Source organism: Halichoeres trimaculatus, unplaced genomic scaffold (assembly GCF_033239565.1).
Source record: "Halichoeres trimaculatus isolate MK-OKI-2021-1 unplaced genomic scaffold, fHalTri1.1 fHalTri1_scaffold_8, whole genome shotgun sequence".
Lineage (NCBI taxonomy): Eukaryota > Metazoa > Chordata > Actinopteri > Labriformes > Labridae > Halichoeres > Halichoeres trimaculatus.
In genome coordinates this window covers 7358128-7372200 of record NW_027437186.1, presented here as the reverse complement: position 1 = coordinate 7372200, position 14073 = coordinate 7358128, and the positions used below count along the sequence as shown (strand labels likewise).

Genomic DNA, 14073 nt, shown 5'->3' with positions numbered 1-14073 from the left:
ATAAAGTAAAACTTCCTTTCTTCTCTTTTTTTGACACTTTTTATTTACAGGAATATCAGAAAACTACTCAACGTGCTCTCCTGACCTGCAGACATGTCCGGATGGATTCTGTGATGCAGTTGAAAGCAAAGACTCTTCAATTTGTCCACAGGATTGCACAAGTAAGGGCAACAATATCACTGAGGCTAAAACATTGGTCTCAACCCTGGTCCTGAGCAAAGTCTTGTGTCAGAAACCTGGTTACAGGGACCAGAGAACTTTTACTAATGGTCCTGGAAAACAATATTTTCACTCTACCTCTAACACAGTCCTGGGGCCCTTCTTTGAGGCCCTCCCTTTCAGAGTATCTCTCATCCACATCTGGCCCCCTGCCACTAAGAAGATTTTAGACCACCTCAGCATCCTTTGTCAAGGAAACAGACAAGGTCCTACCCTTGAAACTCAGTCTGTGGCTGTGTCCCAAATTGCGTACGTCTGAGCTCACACTTACTGTTTTCAGTGTACAAGTGTGTTCACACTGACGGTATGGAAAAATGCAGCGCACTATTCTTTAGCCGCGTTTCCACCAAGCAGTCCGGGTCGGTTCAGTACAGTTTGTCACGGTTTGGTTCAGTTAAGCCTGATCCCGTTTGTGTTTCCACAGCAAACTGTGCCCTCTCATGGTAGGCGGCGTGTAAGCCTGATGCCGAAAGCCCCAGCTGTTAAACAATAGCGTGACGCCGTAGCAGCGCAACACAGTTTACCCCGCTAATAGATAACCCAACAGGTCTGCTTGGTGGAAACGTGGCTTATGAATTCTTAGCTGGTCAAAAAGTTGAGTGTGAAACACTGGGCACTGCTCACCCTCAACGGTCTCTGTCTTGACTACGTAAAGGAAGTGGCAGGAATGGATCAGATAATGGTTGATGGTTGTAGTTAATGATTAAAAGAAGAACAACTGTGAACAGTTGTGCAATGCAATCATAAGTCGCGTTTCCACCAAGCAGACCGGACCGGTTCGTCTGGGTACGGCGCGCATTTTGCGGCGTTTCCACAGACTTATCCCGGGACAGATCCCCAAATGACCCAGACGAGCCGTCCCACTTTTTGGGACCCTTTCATATGGGTGCCAGACTGAATTGATCTGCTCTCAGAAGGTGGAGCTACAACACTGCAGATCATTGAATTATCAAAAGATTTGTCATTTACCCTGACAGCTGCTGTATTTATCCTGGCAGCACACAGACTTCTCTGAAACAAAGCTTGATTACACTTTGTATCAAAGAGCTACATGTCAATCACAGAGAGGATGAAATGCTGCACGTCTTCCATCTATGCTCTTTGTTTACTGTGTCGCGTTTGTCTTCTTTGTTGGATTTATTAGCGGGGTAAACTTGTGTCATGCTGCTACGGCGGCTTTCAGCATCAGGCTTACACGTCGCCTACCACAGGGGGGCACAGTTTGCTGTGGAAACGCGAACAGGATCAGGCTTAACTGTACCAAACCATGCCAAACCTTACTGAACCGACCCTGACTGCTTGGTGGAAATGCAGCTTTTGTGTACTCATAGAAGTATATGATTGAGACACAGCCTGTATCTCCTCAGCTCAGAGGATGTGTGAGTCAGATTCAACTTCAATGGCTCTATAGTAAACCCTGCTGGGGTCAGCTGTCCTTTACTTTCCTGTACTTATCTGCCCAACAGTTTGTTAGGACTTCTTTTTTGCAAACCAAGAGTTTGCTGCCTTCCTAAAAACCAGTACCTATGAGCCAATAGCTTTCAGGCCTCAACCTAAAGCAGCCTCTTCCACAATAAAGACCTAAAAAATGACCTCTGGGTTTCCGTGTCACCAATCTCCCAACCTCCCGCAAGATGCCCTTCAGAGTGGGGAGCAGAAATCTTGCACAGAGGAGCCTCTACTTTGGGACGCTATTAAAGGCCAGTCTCCCAATAACAAAGCTTCCAGGTTCACATTGACATGCAAATCCCTCCACTACATTAAGGGGCAGTTCATGGAGCTCTGATTTTACTTTTGTACATTTTATTTTTCACGAACAGTCAGACTGAAAGAGAAAGGAAATGTGAAATTGTTTCCTAATGCATGAGTAGTATCCTAAATGATTGGGAAATGAATGGGATACTGATAAATATCAAATCAATACAAAACAGTTTGATTTCTACAGTTTGCCAAAAGTGCTGTTGTTGTTGCATTGAGGAAACAAAACAATTTCTGGCATGGGGCACGTTGTTTTTGATTCATCATTAAGGACCCAAAAGCTACCAAAAAGTGGGGTGAAATATTGATTTCCCCCAAAATAACAAGTCTCGCCATTGAGGATTCAAGTTGAAAAGCCCACTTTCTCACAGAATTTTGTGAATAAGAGCATTTGGGATGTAACTTTTTGTTTCTTTAGAGGGAGCCGTAATCGGGGGACATGAACGAGGCCTGAGGAATGGGATACAGGCCGGCTATGGGACCTGCTACTGCTTCCCTGAGAATTGCTTCTGTGAGAAGGAAGATATCGAGGGTGAGTGTTTGTAGTTAGTCAGTTATAAAGTGAAATTCTGCCTCTGAGAATGAACCAGAAGAGGGTCTCTGCCTTCTTGAGAAATGACTGTTGTGAAACATATTTTCCTCCAGAGTCTTTTTGTGACGAGATGTGTAAAACCGTCATTGCTACGGCGCTGCTCCTCTCCTTCATCGTCTCAATCATCATGTCATCGTACTTCATCCGTCGGTACCACAAGAACTCCTCTAAGCCTCCGATCGCCTCTGCTGAGATGACTTTCCGTCGGCCGGCCCAAGCTTACCCCATCAGCTTCCCTGCAAACAATGTCAGACGAGGCTCACAGGAATCCATCGAAACGGACACTTTTAAAATACCTGTAAGTCGATTCTCACAGCTTGTGAAAGACTTTTGGTCAGCCATGTATCAAGAACTGCTCAAGATGTCAATCATGCTGGTATGTTTTTTTCAACAGGAGGATCCTAAGTGGGAGTTTCCTCGTAAAAACCTTGTACTTGGCAAGACATTGGGCGAAGGAGAGTTTGGCAAAGTTGTCAAAGCAACAGCGTTTAGGCTGAAAGGAAAAGCTGGTTACACGACCGTGGCTGTAAAAATGCTTAAAGGTGAGACATGACCAAAAGGATCGGACAATTGTTGCTTTATGAGGAGTGAATGGTTTCATGGTTGCTGACCTTCCTCTTCCTCTGTACCAGAAAATGCCTCCAACAGTGAGCTGCGAGACCTGCTGTCAGAATTTACTCTGCTAAAACAAGTCAACCATCCCCACGTCATCAAGATGTACGGAGCATGCAGCCAGGACGGTAAGACCTCAGTGTGCCTGACAGTGTAAGATTCGTCCCCCCCTGTATGTGTCCAAACAAAGCCTGAGTGCTGCGTTTCTCTGAACAGGCCCTCTGTATCTGATCGTGGAGTATGCCAAGTATGGGTCACTCCGCAACTTCCTGCGGGAGAGTCGGAAAGTTGGCCCAAGTTACATGGGCAGGGACGCCAACCGAAACTCCAGCTACCTGGAGAACCCAGACGACAGGGCCCTCACCATGGGGGACCTGATCTCCTTCGCATGGCAGATCTCCAGAGGCATGCAGTACCTGGCTGAAATGAAGGTAATCCTCAGATAGTCTGCTGTTGTTTGCTGCACAAATACACTGAAACGGATGAAGCAACTGTCAGATTGTGGTAAAAATGAGCAGGAAAAGCAGTTAAACTGAAATTAAGGTGTAAGTTAATCATTTTTGGGAGAGGTCAGTCTGAGTTCAGCAGTCAGCTCACTGACCACTGTGACCTCAGATCAGTGGGTCCTAACAGTCAGGGGCGCTGTACCACAAAATGAGATTAGAGGGTAACCTGAAACACCATCATCTACATCATCATCAGCCATTTAATCCAATTTATTTTTAATTCCTTTAGTCATAGATACCCCACACTGGTCCCTCTCCCCTCAGGCTTCTGATGTATGCTGCCAGTAACATGCACACGTTACATCTGATCAGATCATCTGTACAGAGAGAGAACCAAAAGAAGCTTAGAATTAGCAGTGTGAATGCAGTGTTACAAAATAAAAAGGCAATCTTTGACAGAAAAATATTACACAATTCATTAAATCTGTGGCAGACAGGCTCCTCTGGAGAACCTCTACCACCTGTTTGTGAACTTAGGACACTCCTGCTGTTATCAACAAGTTAAACCTTTTACATCAAACACAGCACGCTGTCGCCCCCTGGTGGAAACACTGCCATCCTCACTTAGCTTGAGAAAAACTGCAACATGTGTGGTGTCACCCAGAAGTGATCTAGTGAGGAAAAATTGCCGCTGAACGCTGACCCGTCACTATGACTACGCTCTGACTCAACCCAAATAATAAGATAGAGGAACATTAATGTAGAACAGCAGCCAGACTTTGCTTTACAGAGCACATGTGCACAATCAGACACATTGCAGCACAGCAACAATATCTGCTATAAAGCATCTAACAGTAACTCTCCAGGGACATATGGTTTAAAAAGGTGAGAACAAACAATAGATGTTTGTCCCATGTGCCTGCTGAGCCCCACAGCACACTGGACTGATTCTTTTACTTTTGATGATTCAGGTTAAAGTTGTAATCCAGTTTGTGGCAAAATAAACATTTCAATGAAAGGGGTAAAACATGAGATAATCGCATTAGTGTCTAATGTTTTCGTCCATAGTCTGGCATCGTCTCAGGAGAGTTGTGGTCAGGGCAGCCTCGGGTTTAAGCGTGTTGTAACGTATGCACACAAGTTCAGGGGGCGTCCTACAGGAGAGCATATAAAATAGATTGGATAAACTTTTAAAAATCAGACCAGTATCCGGTGCAAAAAATGCCGATTGGGACACCCACTCAAAAGAGAACTGGACACATTTCTTATAAGTAAAAAAATAAACAAACAAACAAAATATATATATATATATATATATATATATATATATATATATATATATATATATATATATATATATATATATATATATATATATATATATTTTTTTTTTATTATTATTAAAAAGCAAATTAAAAAAAAGCAGCAAGTTTAAACACCATCAGAAAAACATGATTAACCAATATTATTTCTGCAAAGTCAAACTTTGTCCAAATTCTTCATCTCAAATAAAATTCAGCTTTTGCTTTTCTCACTCTCAAATTATTGATGTCTACATTTTTAAACCTAAAAATTCTTCATTCTTTAACCAATTATTCAGTCATACCACAGAAATTATTTATTTAATTATTTATTTATCAATTTGTTTGTTTATTTATGTTTTAATTAATTTATTTATTTATTTATTTATTTTATCATTTTTTCAATTCTATCTTTTACGTTTAAACAGGTATATATATGCGCATGAATAATACATAGATAGAATACAGATACGAATTCACATGCCCATACAAAATTCAAAATTTGTGCCCAAATACTATGAATACACAAATAAAATAAAATAAAATAAAATAAAATAAAATAAAATAAAAAATGTAAAAATGAATAGAGTTGTAAATTATAAAATAAATGAAAGAATATGTAATAGTAATGATGATTTCTAATTGTTAAATGAAAATTCACTTCATGTAGCAAAGCACCGAAGTCCAACTGAGTCTCAGGGATAATCCAAGAATCTGTGGGTTAAATTGGTTAGGTTTTCCAACTGTTCAGTTGGTGAAAGCTGTTTTACCTAAAGATGCCCCAAGCATCACCAGGCAGGGCCCAGCAGAGGAAGGATTGAGACCACAGCACCTGCTACCATCCATACTGCAGAAGGTGTTTGACACAACTTTGTTTCCAACAACCCTAACCATCTGCAGTCAGAGCTGTTGTGCTGATCCACCACACATAGCTCTCTGCTCTGGCTGTGTGATTCAGGAAAGACAGCTCTGAATGTCTCTGTTGATGAAGGACACCACGAGTCAGTGTTTGTGTAGTTTCTGTCGCTCTCGCTTATATTGTTTTTTCTTTCATTGGATTGTGTGGTAAATAGACACATTTATGAAAATGTCCCTACCACACAAACTACCACTTTAATCATTTATTGTAGGTTTAAAATGCTGTTTGGTTTTCTGACCAGTGACCAGCACGTTAATGAGAAATCTGCTCTCACAGCTTGTTCACAGAGACCTGGCAGCACGAAACGTCCTCGTGGCTGAAGGACGGAAGATGAAGATCTCAGACTTTGGTCTTTCCAGAGATGTGTACGAAGAGGATTCATATGTGAAAAGAAGCAAGGTATTAAACAGAGAAGCTGTCATTTCATTGATAGTACCACAGACTTTTGAATGAAGGCTAACATGGTCTGTGTCTGATTTTCAGGGCCGTATACCTGTGAAATGGATGGCGATAGAGTCTCTGTTTGATCACATCTACACAACACAAAGTGACGTGTAAGTTCAACAGTTATTATCATGTCACAAGTAAGATAAGGTTGACACACCACATATCGATTTCATAGATACAAATCTACTTTAAATTGGTTGTAATCTTAGCCTGGAATAAACAGGAATCAGGTGAAAACAGTCACATTACAAATAACTAAAAGAATAAAATTCATCAATAAATGCATCAGACATCTAAAAATGTAGTGCCAGAGGTAGTGAATATTTTAAAACTATATTTAATTTATACACCCTATACAGTTTGTTGACCGTAAAACAGTGCAGTCAGGAAGAGTGCAAAAAAATGATGCCAACGAATCACATTATCTGAAGACGCTTTGAAAGAGTTTCCCAGGTCTAGATCTGCTAATGTTATATTATGAGCAAAGACTCAACATGAAAACCAGAGTCTGATCTCATCTTAACCCACCATTAGTAGAGACCATTTAGTAAGGTACAGTAGTACAAACTCAAACTCATCTTAAGTTGGATGGAAGGACAGGTCTATGCCGTCATGTCTTAGCTCACACCTGAGAACCAGCACGTTGTACTCACCTTCTTCTCCTCACCTTGTGGGGAAACATCAGGCCTTGCACCAGTTAGCATTGACATGCTACAGGCTGCTAACAGCTGATTTCAGATGTAAACAATGCAGTCATGGTTACGTGTAGGATCTCCAGACAAACACCGGAGCAAAATTACTAAAAATATCACTTAAGACAAAACCAGTTCAGTATATATATATATATATATATATATATATATATATATATATATATATATATATATATATATATATATATATATATATATATATATATATATATATATACAAGCCAGTGTCCCAATTACATACGAAAAATATTGAAAATCCTTCAAAAGATTTTTTAAATAGTTGAATTTGGAAAGGTGAATTTTCATTTGTTCTTTGTTCATAAATATGTCAACTGAAATATTTCAAGATATTTGTTTACAGGTTGATGTTTATTGCTTATCCACATGAATCATTAAGTACATGGTTCAGCTTCCTTCACAACAATTTAACTGTTGCTGTGAGTTTTGGCAGTGTGGACAGGTGCCAAGTCAAGCTGTGACAGCATGAAGTGCTCCTGATACCCAGCTGTGTTGTCTTTGGACTTGATAAAACACAGCAGACGGACAGGTAGATGAGACGGTTGTCCTGAGCTTCTGTTTTTACCTCTAGTTGGTCCTTTGGTGTGCTGTTGTGGGAGATTGTGACGCTTGGAGGGAATCCATACCCAGGTATCGCCCCTGAACGCCTCTTCAACCTGCTAAAGACTGGCTACAGGATGGAGAGACCAGAGAACTGCTCAGAGGAAATGTGAGTTCTGTCTTTTTCTGCCTTTCATCACCTTATTTCTTCCCTGGGCATTAAGAGTCTGTCAGAGGTAGAGAATACATTTCTGTGACTCTAACACCCACTGTTCTTATTCTCTTTTAGGTACAGCCTTATGATACGATGCTGGAAACAAGAAGCAGACAAGAGGCCGTTATTCTCAGACATCAGCAAAGAACTGGAGAAGATGATGGTGAAAAGTCGAGTATGGTGATGCCACACAATACATTACAATAAGATGTGGGAGTAACTGATCCATGTCTGTGAAGCACAATATTATTTGTACTGGACTACATTAGAGTTTACTGTTTTTAATCACATTCACATCAGTATTAGCTCTCTGACAGTGCTTCACTTTGAAAGGTCTCACTCTTTCAGGACCCTTTAGATAGCGTGATAAGTGTTCAGAGAGCCATCCTTCATCAATGGTGTAGTTAGTGTTGGGTCTCTGGTGTTAAACTGAGGCAAAGGAGAAGTTAAGGTACAAAGACCCAGACATGACAGGGGCAAAAAGAAATAGTACATGTGGCCACGGTATAGCTATAACCTGTGCACAGAATACTAATTCGTGGTCATGAAATAAGGTATGTTGAGCATTAAGTCAGCTGTCATTGATCATCTCCTTTGAAAGTATCATCATGTGTGTCAGACTCTCAGCTACATGAGCCGCAGCCTTTAATGATGCCATCGAACAAAACTGTACAGTTAGAGTAGCGCTCGCTGTATCCATCACGTTGCCAAGGCAACCTATGGCCCATCAGTGATCAGAATCTATCTGTTGCTCTCGCCAGGTTAAAAGAGAGACGCCTTTGTGACACGGAAAACTCTGTGCAACATACCTCGCTCAGTAGTACACCACTCAGCTCTACATGAAAAGTAACAGGAAAACCTGTAGTAAAAGGATGAGGATGAAAAGTTTGTTAGTCAGGTGGAAAGTCAGCAGATAGGCTGCCCATCGTGACAAAGTACCAAACATAAATCTGATTAAATAACTGCACAAATTTAGGATAACTAGATTTTTACTGAAAAAGAACAAGAGGATTCTCACCTTGCAGACTTTAAATCGGCTATTTTAGTTTCTGGAGAAGGTGCGCTCAATTTGCTTACCCGGCTGTCCAGGCATCATAATACTAGTGTTGATTAGCATTTTGTGTGCAAGCTATAGCAATATTGTGGCCACATTTTAATTCTTTCTAGAATGTGTGGTATGTCTGTAGACATGCCCATTAACCCCTTACTGACAGAATTTACTAACAACTATAAAAATATATTGTTTTTTTTGTTTTTTTTTGCAGTCTTACAGATGTTAAATTAAGTGGATATTGTAAATTTGAGTATAGTTCACACAATGGTTATAACTGAGAAGTTCATCTCCTGACCAATATATTGAGACATAGTGGATCTGCTACGATCTTTGGTTTGTGTAGAATATGAATCAATAGGCAATAATGAGATACAAAGGTCATTTCAGCTGCATCAAGACCTGACAGGGTATGCCGCAAATTTGAGACAACATGCATCAAGGGTAGGGCTGAACGATTTTAAGAAAAGATTGAATTGCGATTTTTCTGGCAGATATTGTGATTTCAATTCGATTCACGATTTTCTTCAAATCAAGCTTTGGGATATTCACATGTAGGGCTGAACGGTTTTAGGAAAAGATCTAATTTTTCTGGCAGATATTGCAATTCACGATTTTTTAATCATCAATAATGATGATAAATAATCTGTTTTCATCAACTTCTACTCCTAAACAGAGGCTTTGTGTTGTTGACCTGCTTACCAGCACTTTTAACATATAGATTGTCTACAAATTTGTAAAACAGAATGTGTATAATACTTGACACAACAGATCCTGAGTCAGTCAGGAGCGCTGCAAAAAATTGCTACTTTGGGGATCTCAAAATTGCATTGTCTAAAATTGCAATTTCGATCTGAAAACGATAAATTGTTCAGCCCTAATCAAGGGGTTAAAGTAAGGTTAAGTAAAGGTTGGTAAAAGATGTTATCTGGAGTTTTGCAGGATCTTCTCAGTCGACTCAAGTCTTTAAGCCCTGTCTTGTAGTTCCTATAGTTACCAGCCTAATCACACCTTGATCTGCTTCTGTCAGGATTACCTGGACCTGGCGGCATCCACACCAGCAGATGCCTTGCTCTATGATGACGCCCTCTCTGAAGAGGACACACCACTTGTGGACTGTAATAACGCCCCTCTCCCTCGAACCCTCCCCTCCACATGGATTGAAAACAAGCTCTATGGTAGAATCTCCCACGCATTTACCAGATTTTAGAAACAGAACACAAAACCAAAGCTCACTATTTTTTTTAAACTATTTGCCTTTGGCTTTCCAAAGTCACATCTCTGTGACTTTGACTTTTTGTTGACATATCTCCCATTTCCATTGTAAATGAGAGGTTTAGTGTAAATGATTGTGTTGATCTCTGTCTTTCGTCTGGACCTGCTTCTAATGTACACTGACCAAAATGCTAGGTTGTAAATTTTGAATGTAACTTCATTTTAATTTAACTGGCACTGCCCAAACTCATGCTTCATGTGCTTATAATTTTAAGATGGCTATTTATTCATCCCATCACATTCCCATTGCTATCATTACTTTATTTGTTTGTACTGAGGGAGCATAACATTTGAAACAGGTCCATGCTTAATCAATCGCTCTCTGTGTTTTTGATTTCCTAAATGTCCTGTCTTTTTAATGTGTGTTTTAGCAATTAATCATAATGATTTTACAATGCTGAGCAGAGACACAGTAAAGCTCTTAAATGCAACTCTCTTGATTTAAAGTCAAGAACATATTGGATTTGTTCATTTTCTTCAGCTTGCATTTTTGAAAAGTTACAGGAAGGCAGCTATACACAGTCATGAGCAAAAGTATAGTCTCAGAATAAGTTAATAAGTGTAAAAATAAACTGTATATATATCAGTTCATGCAGCGTATGCAAAGCTCTGACTTTACACGTCTTTGTTTCAGAGAGAGATGGCACAGAGTTTGAATTGGGAGCCTTACTGTACACTGTTTGTCTTTCCCTGAGTTCAGAAAAATGATGTGTTCTCATTTTTAGGCATGTCATACCCGAACTGGCCAGAGAAGAGCCCGGTACCACTCAACAGACATGATGCCACTAATCCAGTCTTTACAAGATATGCCAATGATAGTGTTTATGCAAACTGGATGGCTTTGCCTTCACCTGCAAAAGCTGTGGACAAGTTTGATAGCTAGACACGATTCAAGCCTGTTTCGAAGTTGACTGTATATTTATTTTCATGTACAGTCAACTGATGTGTATATTTCACAAAGACTGTATATATGTTCTCTGATACTGAAGTTGGTTCCCTTCTGTTTCTGTCGCACGGTGTTCAACAGTTCAATGGGGTCAGTCAAGTGCAAAAGCAGCTGGATCAATATAGGCCATGCTTTGTTCAGCTCTTTAGTCATACTTATTACCTCATAGGTCATGTTGGCCAAGTAATAACACTGCATGACTGTTGTACCAGATTGTATGCCAGTGTAAATGTCTTTTAAGTGCCTGTGCTGCTTCTACAATAGTCTCGAACCATGAATGTGCCACTGCAACGATCTTGTTCCAGCCCGGGAATAAATGGGGACATATTTACTATCACCTGTTGTAGACATCAGGGGTTGAGTGGACGAAAAGCAAAATGCTTCACATGTTCTGGAAATTCAAAGTTTCTACTTAGATAGTGCCCTTCGAAATGTCAAAGAGCTTTTTCATGTTTCACCACCAAAATGACTCACACCGTTCTTGCCAAAGAAATGACATGTTCAGTGAACAGTTCTTGTTTTCCGTGTCTTTCTTTTGTACATGAAAATATCACCTCATGAGTGCTACTCCCGTGTAATGACATGAGATGTAATGTAAATTGTGACCATGTCTTTTGTAAGGCTGTTCAGTTTTTGATTTACTGTAATGGCAGTCTTTATGGAAAAAGTCTGATGTGAACTGATAAGTGTTATCACTATTCTGTCGTTATTATAGGATTATGTTCCAAATAAAAATGAAAACAAGCACTGTGTGACGTATGTCTGACTACCTCAAAATCAAACACCAGAAACCTGTCCAGCTTTTATTCACTATCGCCAAGTTTAATTCGGCTACCCATTTTTAGGTGTGTTTTCATTTCAGTTTAGCTTTAACAACAATTTACTAGGACCTCAAACAAAGGCTGTTTTACTGTAGTCAGTTAGAATATGCACTTAAAGAGGGGGTATTCTGCTTCTCCATATTTGAACATATAAAGTAACAATGCTGAATGTTTATGCTATGAACTTAAGCAGCTGAAATCTTCTATCAGCCAAAAATTGAACAATGTTTGACTTTCTAGACTCCAGAAACATTCATGGGTACACCAGGGGCGTATTTAGTCGTTTGGGGGCCAAGGCAAACCCAGTCAATGGGGCCCTCCATGTCCTTGTAACTCATCTTCCTCAGAGCTAGACTGGCCTTCCCTGGGTCCACTGTCTCTTTCTGAGAATCAAGGCACGAGACAGTGCTAATCTTGTACATGGTAACTTAACGCAACTAAATGCATTTCCTCAAGTTCTGTACTTTAGTTTGATTTTGAAAAAAGTGAATACATAATTTAGTCCACTTTGTCCTGGATTTGAAATCTTTTATGGTCAATTGACAGCTTATTTGTCCCACAGTGGGGAATTTACAGAGTAACAGTAACAAACAAGAAAGTATGAAGTGAAAAACATTACAATAGGTAAATATTGAAAAAAATAATTTAGTAAAGAAAAAATATGTAAATATCAATCACAACATAAAACTGGAAAAAATCTAAATCTACTGAAAGAGGTGATATTTACAGTTACCATACTTTTTGGTACTATTATTTTATAAAGTTAATGTATTTTTATTTGACCCCCTGTCCAGTGAGTTATGTATCAAAAAAAGAGATTTTGTACAATAATGTTTATCACCAACTCAAAAAGTTTGATTTTGAGAAAATTATCCTGTTTCCGGGGCTAGATAAAGTCCTTAAAATCCTGAAAGTCTGATATGTTTATCTCAGATCTCAGAGCAACATTGTTTTTATCTCCGACTTGGTTGAAAATAAGAAAAAAAAATAGGAAAAAAAGTGTTTTTTACCACTTTCTTCCTGAATCAAATTTTCAGATGTGTTGTAACATGGAATAGCCCATTGAATAAGAAGGGAGGGGGAGTACCCAAAACCATAATTAAAGATTAAGCCTTTTGATGTATTTTGATGCATGTGAAGTAAGATTCAGAAAAAAGAAATGCTTTCAATTGAAGAGAACTTCATAAATCAGTTTTTAAGAGATGCTCTGGGGACCCCTGGGAATCTTGGGGCCCCAGGCAACTGCCTGTGTTTGTAGCTACGCCCCTGGGGTACACAAACTGGTCTCCAGAGTGTGGTCAAAAGAAGAGGTGATGAGGCACAACTATAAACATGTCTCTGTCCCAACCGTAGAGATCTTTTGTTTAGTTTATTTTGAACATTTTAACTAGCTTCATATCTTTGTTGGGTTGTTGTTTTAGTCTGTTTGATATTAGAAGAGGAGTGTGGGAAGAACAGCCAGCTAAATGCTAGAGTAATGAGCATGGAGTGTCTTCTGAAGTTAAACTAAATACTAAATTCATCGGCAGCACATGATCATCTGGAATAAGCATCCTGGTGATTGTACAACTTTATTCTCTTCAAATCATTTTTTTAGAATAATATTTTCACTTCACCTCATTTCTCATCTCTTAGCTCTTTTTTATTATTGTGGCTCCAACACTGTGATGTAATATCACACTATAATTAAAACGTTCAACCCAGCAGACATCAGATGATCACAGAATACAAAAAACAACAACCTGGGATTTCAGTTTTCTTTCTTAAAGTCGTTAAACATGTCAACCAAACAGCTTCAGAGTAACAGTGCTGAATGTAAGACTATCATATTAAAACAACAACATCAAGGCACTGCCATTAAACACATAAAAGCTTGGAAATGTTAAAAAACATAATGAACACACTGTTTGAGTAAAAAAAGTAACATCAGCTGCTCAGATTCACAATCAGATCTCCAGTTTCAGAGGAATCTTCAGGGTTAAGGAGGATTTTATTTGGTTAGCCTTAAATAGCTTTGGAGGGTATGAGGAGGATCTGAGGTCATGATGATCCTTTGGGAGCTCAAACAGAGAGAGTGATGGTACAGGTGGTTTATTAAAAAGGCTTGGTAACATCAGCAATTTATAGAAAACTGTCAAAAGGGAAAAAAATCAAGCCATTAGCTTTGTTATGAGTGCTTTGGCTGTTTAACATAAGCTAGT

General features: G+C 39.4%; 1 protein-coding gene across 1 annotated transcript in view; it reads left to right on the top strand.

Annotated features, from left to right (window-relative positions):
• ret (ret proto-oncogene receptor tyrosine kinase) overlaps window positions 1-11791 on the top strand; it is a 30441-nt gene extending 18650 nt beyond the window's left edge. Inside the window, exons 9-20 of the mRNA XM_074675913.1 lie at window positions 51-161; window positions 2396-2509; window positions 2623-2867; window positions 2964-3111; window positions 3202-3309; window positions 3398-3612; window positions 6124-6246; window positions 6331-6401; window positions 7597-7734; window positions 7855-7954; window positions 9861-10008; window positions 10831-11791. Coding sequence (XP_074532014.1) covers window positions 51-161; window positions 2396-2509; window positions 2623-2867; window positions 2964-3111; window positions 3202-3309; window positions 3398-3612; window positions 6124-6246; window positions 6331-6401; window positions 7597-7734; window positions 7855-7954; window positions 9861-10008; window positions 10831-10988 — 1679 coding nt within the window. The 3' untranslated portion in view covers window positions 10989-11791. The remainder of the gene's footprint in view (window positions 1-50; window positions 162-2395; window positions 2510-2622; window positions 2868-2963; window positions 3112-3201; window positions 3310-3397; window positions 3613-6123; window positions 6247-6330; window positions 6402-7596; window positions 7735-7854; window positions 7955-9860; window positions 10009-10830) is intronic.
• Window positions 11792-14073: the final 2282 nt, after the last annotated feature.